Source organism: Pseudophryne corroboree, chromosome 6 (genome assembly GCF_028390025.1).
Source record: "Pseudophryne corroboree isolate aPseCor3 chromosome 6, aPseCor3.hap2, whole genome shotgun sequence".
NCBI classification, from domain to species: Eukaryota; Metazoa; Chordata; class Amphibia; order Anura; family Myobatrachidae; genus Pseudophryne; species Pseudophryne corroboree.
This window is the reverse complement of record NC_086449.1, coordinates 789,352,683-789,368,573: the sequence shown is the minus strand read 5'-3', so window position 1 is coordinate 789,368,573 and position 15,891 is coordinate 789,352,683. Positions and strand designations below refer to the sequence as shown.

General features: G+C 44.6%; 1 protein-coding gene across 1 annotated transcript in view; it reads right to left on the bottom strand.

Moving 5' to 3' along the window:
• The window catches only part of IK (IK cytokine), a 57,820-nt gene extending 42,035 nt beyond the window's left edge, over positions 1–15,785 (bottom strand). The window contains exons 1-10 of the mRNA XM_063928777.1: positions 15,670–15,785; positions 13,295–13,358; positions 12,229–12,321; positions 12,068–12,127; positions 9,400–9,567; positions 5,196–5,310; positions 4,809–4,879; positions 2,782–2,828; positions 2,529–2,692; positions 1,943–2,051 (exon numbers count right to left, since the gene is read on the bottom strand). Coding sequence (XP_063784847.1) covers positions 1,943–2,051; positions 2,529–2,692; positions 2,782–2,828; positions 4,809–4,879; positions 5,196–5,310; positions 9,400–9,567; positions 12,068–12,127; positions 12,229–12,321; positions 13,295–13,358; positions 15,670–15,685 — 907 coding nt within the window. The 5' untranslated portion in view covers positions 15,686–15,785. The remainder of the gene's footprint in view (positions 1–1,942; positions 2,052–2,528; positions 2,693–2,781; positions 2,829–4,808; positions 4,880–5,195; positions 5,311–9,399; positions 9,568–12,067; positions 12,128–12,228; positions 12,322–13,294; positions 13,359–15,669) is intronic.
• Between the last annotated feature and the right edge of the window lie 106 nt (positions 15,786–15,891).

The window sequence follows — 15,891 nt, the reverse complement described above, 5'->3', positions numbered from 1 at the left end:
ACGTCCGAACATTAATGTTCCCCATCTCCTTGAGGGAATCACAGAGGACACGTGTAGTGTCCTGATTGTATTTCAGGAGGGTTACCATAGTAACTAAGGGCATATACCCCGAGAGGCCCCCCTGAATTTGCGTGGCCCAAGAATGAATAGCATGGGTCATCCAGCAACCCGCAATGACCGGTCTTTATGAAAGGCCGGCTGCAGTATATAGATTTTAGGGTAGTCTCTATCTTTCGATCCTCAGGAACCTTCATAGTAAAAGAAGCCCGGAGCAGGCAGCACCGCCTTCTTAGACAGGTGAGAGACTGAGACATTCCCCCCAGGGGGTTCCTCACAGAACGTTCTACCTTGAGGAGCAAATTGGAAAGTACGCAAAAAATTTTCGGACACTTGGAAATTTTTGTCTGTATTTTCCAGGCCTGTTAGAATAAGTCATCTAACTCTGGAGAATCAGGGAAAGTGACATTGGGCTTGTTTTGTAGAAAGAAAAACGACTGCTGTGAAGCAGCGTCCTCTAGAGGGAGCTGTAACACATCCCTTATAGCCAAAATGAGGGGTTCAATACCCTGAGCAGTATCGGTATCCCCACTAACGGCATCCAGATCATCACCATCATCTTGAATATCATCATCTGAATCTGATACAGCAGGTGATCCACGTTTCTGTGGACCTGCATGAGGAAGGGGGGGGGGGGGGGGGGGTGCATCTGCCCTAGCAGCTAAATCTGTAACAGCTTGTTGCAGCAGCTGAGTTTTCTGCACATTAGCAGTGAGCTGGGATGACATATCTAACATCATAGTCTTAAGAGACCCTAACCAGTGGGGCTCTGGACCCCCTCCCCCAGCCTCTTCACTAATTTGTGAAGATTGACTGCATTGTTCACATGAAACAGAATCATTATATAATGGAGAGAATCTGGTTTGACATACACTGCACAGCTTGTGTTTACCCATATTTCACAGTAAGCAAAATAACATACACACAGACAGTTATAATGCAAGCCTGCCCTACTTTATGTGAGGAGACACAGATGAGAGAGAACACCAGCACACCCTGAGCTGCACAGCCCCAATGAGGCTGTCAGCTTTCTAAACACAGTAAACACTAACAATTTAAGTCCTACAGAGGATCAGGATAGTGTACATAAGCGGCTCTCCCCCCTTTGCTACACCCTGTAGCAGTTTTCCAGCGTGTCTTGTGAGGCAGGAAGCGCTGTGTGTGCTGTAGATGGCTGCTGTAAGCAGAGCAAGGCGCCAAAACGCCTCAGGTCCCGCTCTCAGTTAGCCCAGCCCCCTCTAATGGCGCCAGAGCTATAATGAATATTTATATGGGCAAAGTCTCCTTCGTAGCTTAAAACATCACAAGCCGTTTGTGCAGTTTTACACGGGGAATCTTAGCGGGAACCCCCCAGGAGGGTCCCGTATGCCCCACCCGTGGTCAGCCGCACTTTAAACCAAGTGACCCCCCCTAACAGAGCCCCCGGTTTGTACTCCCCACCAATGTCACCTTCAGGCAACGTTAGGGGTGTGTGGCGTGCTGCAGCTGTGACAGCCAAGGCGCAGTGCCCCGCTGAACAACCACCACTCAGGACAGTGGTCCTGCAGCGGGGAAGCGTCTCTGCACCTTGACCCCCCCCCCCCCCCCCTAACTCCCTGTTGCCCAGACAGCATATCGAAAATAATACAAATGTAAAATTAAACTGAAGAAAACTCTCTGGAGCTGCGGAGTGTGCATCCTCTTCTGAGGGCACTTTTTTTCTAAACTGCCTGTGGGCGGGGGCATAGAGGGGAGGAGCCAGCACACCCAGTTGAAGAAATTGAAAGTGCACTGGCTCCTTTGGACCCCGTCTATACCCCATCATACTAGTTTCCCCCAATACCCCTTATGGATTCTAGAGAAATAAGAGCTTAGGGGGTACATGATAAATACACCAAATAACTACCTTTGTCCTTCTTTTTCAGCTTCTTGTTACGAGTCCCTTGTCTCAGGTAGGACAGGATTTGCGTCAGTTTGCTGATGACTATGTCATTAGTTGTGAGCGTTGTTTGAGCCTGAAAAATGAATGGTCAAAACGGTTACCTGGATGCTATGGATAAAACAAAAGTACAGGTAATCTGATGTCGGCAGTGTCCTCTGCTATAATGCTGCCATATTAACTCTACTGGCCAAGTCCTGAATGTTTGTCCATCTCACGGCAGGGTGAGCCGTTTATACACCCCTAGGTTCTATGCCCTCCAATGCTACTTGATAAGTTAATAACTGTCACACTACATACAATGGGGCAGATGTATTAACCTGGAGACGGCATAAGGAAGTGATAAACCAGTGATACGTGCAAGGTGATAAAGACACCAGCCAATCAGCTCCAATATGTAAATTAACAGTTAGGATCTGATTGGCTGGTGCCTTTATCACCTTGCACATATCACTGGTTTATCACTTCCTTATGCCTTCTCCAGGTTAATACATCTGCCCCAGTGATTGTGACCGATTCAGTGTTGTAACGATTTCACAGTGACGTGACTTACTTCCATGGTTGGACAGTCCGCCTTGCTTCGAATGAGCGTGGTTGGAATATCAGTGTCGGCATATTCATCGTCTAAGTCTACGACGTACGCCATCCGCCCTGGCAGGAAAAGCTCATTGCGCTCGTATGCTTTGCCTTTAAAAAGCATACGGTACACGTTGCGCCCTGTGGGTAGAAGATTACTGTGGATTGCTGGTACTATTTTTTTTTTTAAATCATGAAGAAAATGGGGGGGGAAGGGGTGCAGAACTTACCAAGGCGAGTCTTGAATTCAATCTTAATTTCTGGATCCTCATCTTTCCTATTGTAAAAGAAAAAACAATTGTAAATCATGAGGCTTTATAGACCAATATGGGGTATATTCAATTACAGCCGGAAGTACCGACAGGGCGGAAAGGCGGCACTTTCCGGCGATAATCGCAACTTTCAGAAACTTCAATATTCAATTGAAGTGCCGTTTTTCCAAGTCGAAAAACAAATGGATGAGCAGAATCCATGCGTTTTTAACCCCACCGCGGTTGAAATCGGTCCGTTTTCTACTATTCATTTTCGCCCATAAAAGAGGGTGGAAATGAGTGGTTGGAATGGGATAGGGAAACGGGTGGAAACAGCCTGCTATTGAATACCGACGTGTCGGATCCTCTCCGTCGGAGGATCCGACTGTAATTGAATATATGTGAACTGAATCTGTGTCTAACAACAGTATTTACAACAATAAATGGGGGGTGGGGGAGGGCTGCCCAAGAATGAGCCACCCCCCCCTGTGAGGTCCAGGCATGGATGCCGCAGGAAGTCTCGCAATTTCCCACCGCTTACACATAGATGGTTATAAAGGTAAGAACAAACTATTCTGTGCATCATATTACTACTGCTAATAATAATAATAAGGATATGCCTTTAAATAAAAGTGATGAATAGTGGAATATGGGATAGCGAAAAATTTTTGGGGCATCTGAATAATCTACTCTGAAGCCAGTATACAAAGTTAAACTCTGAATTGCAAATTTAGGGGTATATTCAATTAGGGTCGAATACTGCCGTCTGTCAAAAAGACGGCAGTTTTCGACTTTTTAAGGTCGAATAGTGATTCAACCTATTTAGTCCCATCAGTTTTTATTCGACAAGTTGTGGAATTCGGCTTGTCGAACAGTACGTGAATCAGCGGTATAGCTGCCGATTCACGTACTTTTGAGTGAAACGGGGCCAAATTCGACAGGATATGGCCCCGTTTCTGACCATTTCAGTCCGACATAAAAAAATGTCGGACTGAGATGTGGGACCCAGAGGAGGAGAGCTGCGGGCAGACGGGGGAGAGCAGCGATGCAGCAGGATGTCTCACAGCCGCGCCATTCACGACAGCGTCCACCCGGCTCCGAGACGTCCTTCTGCAGCGCTACTGTAACGCTGCTCTCCTCCGTCTGCCGGCGGCTCCCCCTGCTGGTCTCCCCATGGCTCCCCCCCTCTCAATTCGACTTTTTAAAAGTCGAATTGAGATGAGATTGCATAGGGGTTGTCAGAAACATTCCGACAAATGCATGTTGGAATGGATCCGACCCTAATTGAATATACCCCATAATGAAGTTGTGGTTGTGATCAATGTTAGTGGTCAACTGTAGTTCCAAATTATCAGGCTGCTTTAATAGTGCAGCCATCAGCAACAGAACTAGAACACACAGACATCAGTCATTTACAGTATCCACCAGTTTTACACCCAATATAATTATCTGCCCTGAGGTTATATGTTATACTGATCAACATTCATTGTGCTGCCAATCATATCAGAATAATTGGGGGGGGGGGGGGGGGGGGGGGGAGATTCCAAATATGACATCGGTGTTGCTAGATTGTTTAATTTTTTTAGATACCAATAGACAGTGACTGATCACTTATATACTGAGAGGGAATATTCTAAACTGATCGTGGAGTGAACACCTAGAATTTTCCAGTAGATTACCATATGCGCACATGAAGAACAAGAGCCAATTCAAATTAACTTTTATTTTTGAGTTAAGCAACCCCAAAATACCCTAAATCCATTCAAGTATCCTCGGCAACGAAATAAAAAAATGTTGGTACAGTTTTGTTATACTTTTACATAATAAATAAATATTAGATATTTATGGCCTTAACAGTTTCTTATTTAGCACAGCAAATTCCATTACGCTTTACAACTGGACATAATAGGAAGTCTAGGCACAAATGGCGCAGTTTCTGATTACTGTCACTTAGAAATAACGCCATCAAATCATAAGCGCCATTGTTTTATTCATAGGTCACTCACTTGGTTTCTTTTTGAGGCTTTTCAATTATATCCTCTTCCTCCTTTTCCTTGCTGGCAATTTCAGCACGGACCTAACAATACAACATACACACAGCTTATTTAATAATAATTAAAAATATATACACATTTTCAGGCGGTCAGAACAGTATTTGCACTACTGAATGGTGTTTGTAGCTCACAGTATGGGGAAGGAGTGGGTCACAGTTGTAGACAGAATGTATACACCTAGCCCTGTGAATAAGGATGGAGACGCTAGCATGCAGGTAAATGCAGGATACTTCTAAACAGACATCGTTAGATGCCATTCGCCAGAAAAAGAAGAAAACATGACTTGGGTTATAACATGTAAGTCTGCACGTAGCTCTATTGGAGAATGCCTTCTCTCACCTTCTGTAGCAGAGCAAAATCCAGACCTTTCACCAAGTGAGTGTGCTCCATGTCACCTCCCAAGAACTTGGACTCCTGGATCAACTGGCGCCTTTTCTCTGCGGCCGATTTGTCACTGCAAAAGAACGTAATTGTAAATCTCACCATTCCCAGTGTCACTATATAGGGGTATATTCAATTAGAGAGTCGGAAACTGCCGTCTTGTTGGAAAGACGGCAGTTTCCGTCTGGAATAGGTCGGAAAGGGGTTCCGACCTATTCAATCCAGCCTCATTTTTTCAGACTTGTTGGGAAGCTGTCGGAAAGCAAGTGGATTGGCGGAATAGCCACCGATCTGCGTGCTGCTGTCGGAAACTGGGCCATATCCGACAGGTTTTGGTCCTGTTTCCGACAATGTCAATCTGACTTTTTAAAAAGTCGGATTGACATTGTCGCGACCGGGCCAAACCGCAGCTATTGGGAGCTGAGGAGGAGGAGACGGGGGAGAGCAGGAACCCAGCGGCTCCAGCAGTGTAGCAGGAGGATGGGGCACCGCCACTGCCCACGGCAGCATCCACCCAGCTCCAGCAAGTTAGGTCCCGCTTGCTGTAGCCGGGTGGACACTGCTGTGAGGTTTGGCGGCGGTGTCCCATCCTCCTGCTACGCTGCTGTATCCGCTGGGTTCCTGCTCTCCCCAGTCTCCTCCTCCCAGCTTCCTCATCTCTTCAATACGACTTTTTTTTAAAGTCAGATTGAGATTGTCGGGAACAGACAAATCCTATCGGATTTGGCCGTTCATTGAATAGGTCCTGTCAGATCCATTCCGACAAATGCATGTCGGAATAGATCAGACTTTTTTTAAATCAAGTAATTTTTTTATTGAGTTTTGTAACACATTGACACAACAAGACAAAACAACAACATTGTAATAACCTATAACAATTGCCATCAATAAACAGGTATTTTCAGATCACAGTTCGGTGTGCGTGTTAATTCTTTTCGCATATGTGTACACGACATAGAATATCAATATTATTACGAATGTCGCTCAAGTGCTCAATACCTGCCCGCCCAGCCATGTGCTACTCCAGCGATCCCACATCTCCGTAAATCGAGAGGTGGAACCCCGTATTTTATACATATGCCTCTCATGACGAATTACCTCGTTCACCAACGCCCTCCAATGCTCCACCCTAGGCACATCTGCCGAGAACCAGACCCTAGCAATAACAACTTTTGCCAGCGTAGTGAGACACAGGACATATTTATACAGTAAGACAGAGTGTGTTTCCTCAAGATCTAACCCAAACAAGCATATACCAGGATCTAATGTAGGGAGGGACGGTGCTGTCATGATCACATCACTCCACACTTTACGCCAAAAAAGGGAAATCTCAGGGCAATCCCACAGTAAGTGCCAAAATCCGGCATCGGCTGCCCGACACCTGGGGCAGTTAGAATCTTCCCTAAGACCAGCCCTCTGCATAGTAACTGGAGTACGATAGGCCCTGTGTAAAATATAGAAAAAAACCTGCTTATATCTTATACACGGCGTAGTGTATCTAAGGGAGCTCATAATCTGGAGCCACTGCTCATGGGACAAGCGCCCCAAATCAGTCTCCCATTTAATACGGAGATTATTTAATAGATCGGGGTAGCTTCTATTATTTAAAGCAGCATATATGGTAGACACCCTCCCCCTCTGACTCAGAGAAGTAAGCATCGTCCTAACAGGTGAGTCAACAATCAGTGGTGGGCCATGAGGGAATTGAGTTTGTACAGCATGTCTAAGCCGAAAATACCGGAACAGAGCAGTATTAGGTACATCAAATTCGATCTTCAGTTGCTGAAATGACTTCAGCACTCCATCGTGGTACAGCTGACCCAGCGCCACGACACCCCTAGCAATCCATATATTATCTAGCGACATCTCATATAGCTCAGGGTATGCACTATTGAACCACAATGGAGTACCGGCATCATGTCCCTCCCAATCATATAAAGTGTGTGCATAGCGCCAGATGAGCAAGGCTTGACGCAACAGGGGAGGCAAGCCAGGCGCTGAGAGACCAGAGAGGAGAAGCTGAAGAGGAGAAAGAGAGAAAGTAGGAGAGCACTCCGCCCGCTCAGCCAGAAACCCCCTCACCGTAGTACCTAGAGAATCCCCGATCCATTCACTCAGATGAGACAGCTGAGCCGCTACATAGTATAGTCTGAGATCAGGGAGACTTGCCCCGCCGGACATCTGAGATCTGCATAATGTCCTGATAGAGACTCTCGCTGGCCTGCCACCCCATATAAATGAGGACAGAACGCCCTCTATAACAGTAAAGATCTTCTTGGGGAGGTATACCGGAGAATTGTGTAGAGCATAAAGGAATTTTGGCTGCATCACCATTTTAAATAGATTAACCCGACCCAGGACAGACAACGGTAGTTTTTTCCAGCTATGAGCCTTCTCTTTAAATGTCGCTAGAATGGGGTCAATATTTTGGGCCACATAGCTACGCGCCATAGGAGTAATCCAGATGCCTAAATACTTGAACCGCAATGTCCATTGCAAAGGATACGCCCCCTGTGTATTTTCCGGGAGAAGGCCAGAGATGGGGAAAATGTGGGATTTGTCCCAGTTAATTAGTAGACCGGAAAAGATACCAAAATTTTCCACTACCTGTAACACTGCTTGTAGGGAGTCATCAGAGTCTTGCAAAAAAAGAAGCATGTCATCCGCGTATAGCGCTACCACATCCACATGACCCCCAATCTCAACGCCCCTGACCCTACCATTACTGCGCAGCAGGCCGGCCAACGGCTCCACGGCGATTGCAAACAGTGCAGGAGATAGGGGGCAACCCTGTCGAGTGCCCCTCTCCAACGCAAAAAGCTCAGACGTGAAACCATTAGCCGTCACCCGAGCCACAGGCAAGGAATACAACAACTGGATAAAGCTAATAAATCGAGGGCCAAAAGCAAATTTCTCCAGCACCCCCCACAGGTACCTCCATTCTACGGAGTCGAACGCTTTGGCCGCATCAAGAGACACCACCACCGCGTCCGACCCCACCACATCACCCCTCTGGAGATGACAGAACAGTCTACGCAAATTTTGGGCCGTGGACTTACCTGGCATAAAGCCAGTCTGGTCCGGGTGAATTATTGTTGCAATTACCAAATTCAATCGAGATGCCAAGATTTTTGCCAGTATCTTGACATCAGTATTGAGGAGGGAAATGGGTCGATAAGACTCGGGGAGCAGGGGGTTCTTCCCTGGTTTCAACAGGACAATTATATTGGCCTCGGCCATAGAGCGCGGGAGAGCCCTACCCTCTAAGAGTAAGTCAAACAATTGTAGGAGATAGGGGGCAAAAAACGTACTGTATTTTTTATAGACTTCCCCCGGAAGCCCATCGGATCCCGGTGCCTTAGACGCCGGGAGAGACAGGATCGCAGCCTCCACTTCTTCCAACGTGATAGGTGCATCCAAAGCCCCCGAGTCCTCCCGGGACAAGCATGGCAAGGTCAACTGGGCCAAAAAATCCCGAAGCTGATCGTCAGAGTAACTGGCTCGGGAGGCATAGAGCGAGGAGTAATAACTACGGAACGTCTCCGCCACCATTGATCCAGAGTAACACAATTGGCCAGCAGAGTTCTTCACACACTGAATTACAGTTCTAGGGGAATCGGACCGGGCCAAAAAAGCCAAGTAGCTGCCATTCATCTCCGCCCGAAAATACTGCTCATGTCCTGCAAAAAGGAGTCTACGCCGGAATAGATCAGACTTTAATTGAATAGACTTGTACATAAGCTCCCCATTTCCAGGGTCACTATATAGACTTGTACATAAGCTCCCCATTTCCAGGGTCACTATACAGAATTATGCATATGTAATTTCTAGGTGATATATAAATAAAGGTTTTAATTAAGAAAAAAAAAAAAAAAAAAAAGGAGAACAGTAACTCCGACTGCTATGGGCACGATATGCACAATAAAATAGATCAATTGAATATCGCCCTGTGATCTCCCATCACTTTAGATGGGAGATTGGGTGCGATATAACAATTGAATCTCGTCCTAAGAATTCTCCCTGAATTAGTAAAAAAAATCTAACAATGTATAAAACAAGAATCAACAGCGTCACTCTCAGAGTTACTGAGGACAGAACAGACAACAATGAACGCTTGTAGACCATAAAACGACAGAACTGTTACATTTTGCGAGTAACTTACGCCTCCGCTGTGGGTCCTACTGCTCGGTAATTGGCTGTCGTGCTAATAAGCTCCGTCTCTTCGTAGTCCTTGTTGACGCCATCTCGTCGTTCTTTGGCTCGGTCTCTGTATTTCTCAGCCAGTTCTCTCTCCCGCTCAATCTCTTGCTGTCGCAATTTGGCGTAGTAGCTGCAGACAAGTACACAGTATTAAAGAATTAAGAACTTCTTTACAGGGTGACCGCACCTAAACCAGAACTGTACGCAAATTATTATTATTTTTTTTAAATCATTAACACAAGTGAAGAATATCATAGATGAAGAGCACTTGTTTCATGTGTAAGGCATCTGTCTGTAATCCGGGAACATCAACTGTAAGGGTGTGCACAAGGAGGTGTAGGACATATTTTAGTAAACTTTACGAATGTGCACTGAAGTGTAAAATGAATGCCCGTCTATTTAAGCCCATAGACCAGCAATAGGCAACCTGATACGCTTCAACAGCACCATGGGCCGCCCTCTAACCTAATCAAAGCTATAACAAACAAATGGGACAATAAAGTTGGAAGGAGCTTGGGTTGCAGGTGACCGTTCAGGGGACAGCTTGTGGTCCATGACCACCTGAATCTGAGAAATCAGCACTTTGTAAAGTCACAAGCTATTGGTTAGCTTTAGTTGTGGCCACCATGATATCTGGCGCACTCCCAACTCATACTATAATCTAGCGTAATATATACACATTTTTTTCCTTTATTATATCATGAGCTAAATTTATAGACATGATTATTCAACTCGATTTGCATACAATATAATAGAAAATAATAATAATAATAAAAAACAACAAAAAATAAATAAAAAAATAAATAAAAAATAAAAAATAAAAAACAATCATGAAGATAGAGATGGGTATATATTGCGCTAGATTGCATATTTATAACATAATTTTCCCTCTTTTAGACTATACATCAAGAGTCAACTAACAGTCAAAAGAATGACTGAAATACCAACGTTTTCTAAATTGCTGTGGATATGCTAAAAATAGATACTAAGTGTTACAATTTATTAATATCACTAAAGAATTCTAGCTATATTGTTACATTATTACATGATCTCACCTAAGGAATACACCAACCTTCCATATATGTATATATGTATATCGATCTATATTCATGGATTATATAGATTTGTTTAATTTATCACTATTAATATTATTTGGTACCTCTCTCTCTATACTTTAAGTTAGGATTTATATTTAATATTATTGATGTTATCCCATATCAATTTTTTAAAATAACAGAAAACTTTCAATATCTATATTCACTTCTGACTATCTAACTAAGTGTATACTAGACTTCTTATTTAAAGAAAGACGCAGGATAAATGAGAAGATTCCAAGTCTAGATATTGTATTTAAGGTTTCCAGTGGTTGGCGGAAGTGCTGGGACTATATTACTTGCAATAAACCATTGGTTGGCGGAAGCTCTATTGCCGGCGCTTCCGTTCAGAAAAAACCTCTGCTTGAGTGTATAGTCAGCGGTCACATGGTTCTATCACATGACCATGCGACCGTGACGATACTCCTGCCACACACGTTCTGCCCTCATCAGCGTCGAATAGAGTTCCGATCACGTGACGCAAGACAGTCACGTGATCGGACTAGCAAGGTCTCCTCCCTCTTCCTCCTTACTTTTACCACTTTGGCTACGTAAGAATTATATGATTGACAGCTTAGGGGGCGGTCAGTGTGCCACCTCCATCTCTGCTCCCCCCCAATAACAATCCTACAATCGAATAACTATAGTAACAACACAGAAAAAACAAACAAAATGATTGGCTAGCCATCACACACACACTTCCTGTCTCCTCCCTCTAAATACAGAATAAACAAAATTGATTCCACCCTGAAATGGGAATATTAATAAAAATGTAAATACAACTTCACAATTTATATATCATAAGAAGTAGGTTCGTCTTCTACTTATATTACGATATTTTGTTTGATTTCTTCTTTGATTACCATGCAACAATGTTACCAGGTGCTAATCAGCCACCATATTGGAAGGGGTATATAAACCCCACATACCCAAACAACTGACACCTTTGAAAAAGCTGCTGGTTGAACGCAGCGAAACGCGTCAGGTTTACAAGGGACCCAGAGCTGAGGACTATCTACTGGAAGACCGAACCATCCCCCAACTAAAATCCGGAATACTATATAAAGTCGGAGGATACAAATAGCAGATTGGACCGATTGATCTGATTATCCGCATCGCATGAGGAGCTCGCCATTTAAGACCTAGGAGCACCAATCCCTCTAGCGGACATTTCCACCTTACGGGACACTGCTTATCTCCTACTAAATATCTACACCGGATACAGAACCATTTGGGGGAACAATTTGGAACGGACACTTCCACTAATCATATTTACAGCTCTGACCATTGGGTAACCCTTTTTCAATAATAATATCCATATTGCATGGTTTTATATATTTTGTTTTATGTTGCATGCATTTTATGATCTAATGATCACAAAAGTACAGTGATACTATATATTTTATAATAAATTGTATTAACTACATACAGAGATTACATTGTCCAGTTCATCAAAACAGCGCAGCCTTCCTTCTCTCTTTTTGCACTCCCAACTCAGGCACCATTAAATAAGTACCAATGAGGCCATGAGATTACCTTTTTTTCTTCCTTCGGCGAGCAGCTGGATCTTCATCCTCGTTATATTCACGTGGCATTCTGCAAGGCATAACATATTATACAGATTACAATGGAGGGGCTACAGAAAAGGAGGCTGTATTATTCCTCCAAGCATGGATGTAAGGCACAGTGGTACTTACTCATGGTGACGGGATTTCGTAGGGGGTGCAGAAGAAGGTGTTGAACGAGGGGTCATAAGCAGTTTACGGAAGTCTTCATTTGTCAACTTTGACCTAAAAGGAACCACAGATTATATATGAATATTAAACAATTAATACCTGTAATGCTGGCCACACATGGGTTGGATCTATCACTCGGTTCAACCAACATGTGAAGAATTACCATGGTTATTTACATCAAGAAAATGCAATATGGATGCAACAAAAGACAACACCACAAGATACACCATAGTATGTATGGCAATGTGAAGAGGCACACTGTGCTCCGCCTTGATCAATCATTCATCATCTGCTAAACCAACGCTTGAAGCCCAAATGTTCTGCTGTTAGATTTCAAATGGCAATTCGTTTGTAAACAAAACCAGGTTGTTACTGCATTAAAATGATTTGCCCCTTTAAATCTAGTCACTATATATCCAGAATTGCATGAGACGCCTTCAGATGCTGGTTACACCGTTATGCGGGCTGATTATAGCACATTTTGCGAATCCACAGAACAAGACTTGATGATATCCTGCATTACTTTAGAGACACTGATGCAAGTTTTAGTCATATTTCATTGTTGGTCCAGTCTTAGGGTCAGTGGAGACAAGTCACCTGATGCTGGGTCCCAGACAAGCTAGGCTCTCCCGAAGTAGCTCATGCTCTCCAAATGCAACTAATGGGGGATTTTGGCCCTTTTGGTGCCTGCCTGTTCCCAGCCAGCCCTATACCCAGCGTTAGCACTCCTGTGCCCCCTAGTGGACGATGAAGGAAATTAGGATTGAAGATGTTGAACTAAATGAGCAGACAGATTTATAGATGGGAGGGTGTGTGTCTCTATCACTTCTATAAGTCAGTGTGAAAATACCATAAGACTTCTTTCTTGTATAATTAGACCACTCTTTTCCTCCTAGATATTGCTTATTAAGCTACTTGTTGGGCTATGCTGAGGGATTTCTCGTGCGCTTCTGAACATTTCTGACAGTTATTTAATTCTAAAATCACAAAAAGAAACAGACGGTAACAAGCAGCATATATTACTTACTGGAATGAAAGAAGATCTTCCACCTCATGGCCATCAGGGGCCAGAGGATTGGAAAACAACTCACCTAAAATAATAAGGAAAGGAACATTAGAACAATAAACTCCTGTAACGTTAGTAATATGTTACCCATGGGGTGGTCGTACAATACCCCATTTAGAAGCCAGTGACATCTAATGCTGGTGACACACAAGCAGATTCTTCTGCTAGGCAGGAGCAGCGTGCAAATGGACCAACGTGCAAGATAGCCACACAAATTGGATTGGCTAGTGCGTGGCAAGCAACATTACCAGGCTGTAACGTGGCCGGAAAATGTCTGCACAGGCCAATAACTTCCACCTTCTGACCACATTTGTCAACATGGCAATGAATGGGGTCAATTCAATTCCCCGACAGTTGAATAGCGCCGGGAGTTAGCTCCCGTCGCTATTCAATTCAGCTCGAGTTAAGTCGGCGAAGGCCCGTTCTCGCTGACTTAGGTTGAACTATCGGGAGAAAGGGCATTCTGTGACTTAACTCCCCGCTGCGATGCTGACTCCCGACAGAATCAGCCTTGCGCCGGCCGCACTTTTGTCGGATTTCCTTTCTCATCCCCTGGGGGTGAGAGAAGAATTCCCGACAATAAGTGTCACTTGTCGCTGTACTGAATAGCGCCAGGAGCTAACTCCCGGTGCTATTCAACTGTCAGTGAATTGAATCGACCCCAATGATATGATCAGCGCTTTTCTGGGGCTAAGCACTCTCCCATATCGGATCAACTCTCCAATATTATCTGTAATATTTTAACGTGTGTAGTCAGCTGTAACATATAAGGAGTAAGGAAGGATTTGCATCTAGTAACAGAAATAAGGTAAAAATGAAATGAATAGCCTGCAGTCACTCTGGTGCATTATACCCTTACAATTTAGTCAACCCTGGGTTATCAACTGAAAACTAAGGTTCCATCTGCATGGCCTGCTGTAGGTTATGCAGCCCTTATATTAACGGTCAAAAGATCGACAGTCCAAATGTCGACACATTACAATTTTATGCTATGGTTAGGGTGAAAATTGGGTGTTGACATGTACCTGATGACATTACGGTGTCTAAATAATGACTGTTGACATTATGAAAGCTGACAAAACATACTGAAGCCCTGCGGTAGCAGGGACGCAAGACTTAAGGCAGGCTTCCAAAATCAGAGAGCCCCACACAGCAAGAGGGAACTGTCCTCCAAGCTTCTGGTGAATGGGAGTGCTTAGTGAGGTATATGTGCCACAGGCAGCCAAGCAAGGACCCTGGAATGTCCCACTTGGTCACCGCTGAGTGGTATATAAGTGTGAGCATTACATATCCTTTTATAGCAAGTTTGAAAAAGCTTAGAGCTTAAAAAGTTCCATCGTCCTGGAAGACCTCCCCTCACCCTGGTTACTGGCATCAGAGAAGGGCTCTCAGTGCGGGAGGACCACAGAGCTCGAGTGAAGGCTATGGATAGCTCGCAGCATGCACTGCGGGGCCAACAGGCTCATAATGTCATTGGTGCCCGTGTACAACCCATTATTCATATAAGATATCTTGTAAACATTAGGCTGCTGAAATGATCATTTAAGTATATAGTGTAACATGAAATCTGTTCCAATGGCCACGCGGTGTTACAGATCATGCCTTGGGAATGTTTAACTGAATAGTTATGTGCAATCTATGATGACGGCAGTGTGTATGGCGACAGACAGTGAGGACTCTGTATGTGTCGTGGCCGACGGCTAGCAGCGCTACAGTGCCCCTAGTTATACAGACACCACATTGCATGTCGCCACGTATGACCGAGCGCAGACTGATGTCGTGTCACCTGCACTTCATGCTACCATATGCTGCACTAATACGGAGACGCCACGCTCTCTACCCAGCCCCCCAGGATAATTACACACACAGGAATGATCCCTACACAATGTACGTACAATGCAAAACGCGAGCAGATGAGGTGCGTGAGAGCTCTGCACAGCACAGTATACACCGTACAGTGCACACAGGGGGCTCCGTGGGTGCTGTGTGGCTACAGTGCCCAACATGGGGCGCTGCCAGAGCACCCTGGGACTTGTAGTTCCACAAAACCTAGAGAGGGGCAACCACAGCTGTGTGGAAAAACAATTCTTGTAAAATAAATACATATGTATATATATATATATATATATATATATATATATATATATATATACACACACACACACACACACACACAAGGATATGAAGAAATTATAACCCCATGCAGATAGGTGTAAACACAGGCCACACCGTACAGTTAGTGAATACGTTCCTGGTGTCACAGAGACACCTACCAGGCACCAGACACACATACAGAGACATACACAGGCCACACAGCTGCCATTAATACTACTCACTGTCTCTCTCGGGCATTTTTGCAGCTACACGTAGGGTAACTGGCAACCGGAAGTGGCTACTTCTCCCCACCAGCAACAATCGGAAAGCGGAAGTGACTGCTCCGTACACCGTACAGCAGCAACAGGAAGTGGCTCCTGCTCCGTACAGTTACCTCCCCCGGCTTCTCACTGGACGGTGGTTGCGCGTGCGCTATCCCGCCCATCACAGCCGTGCGGGAATCC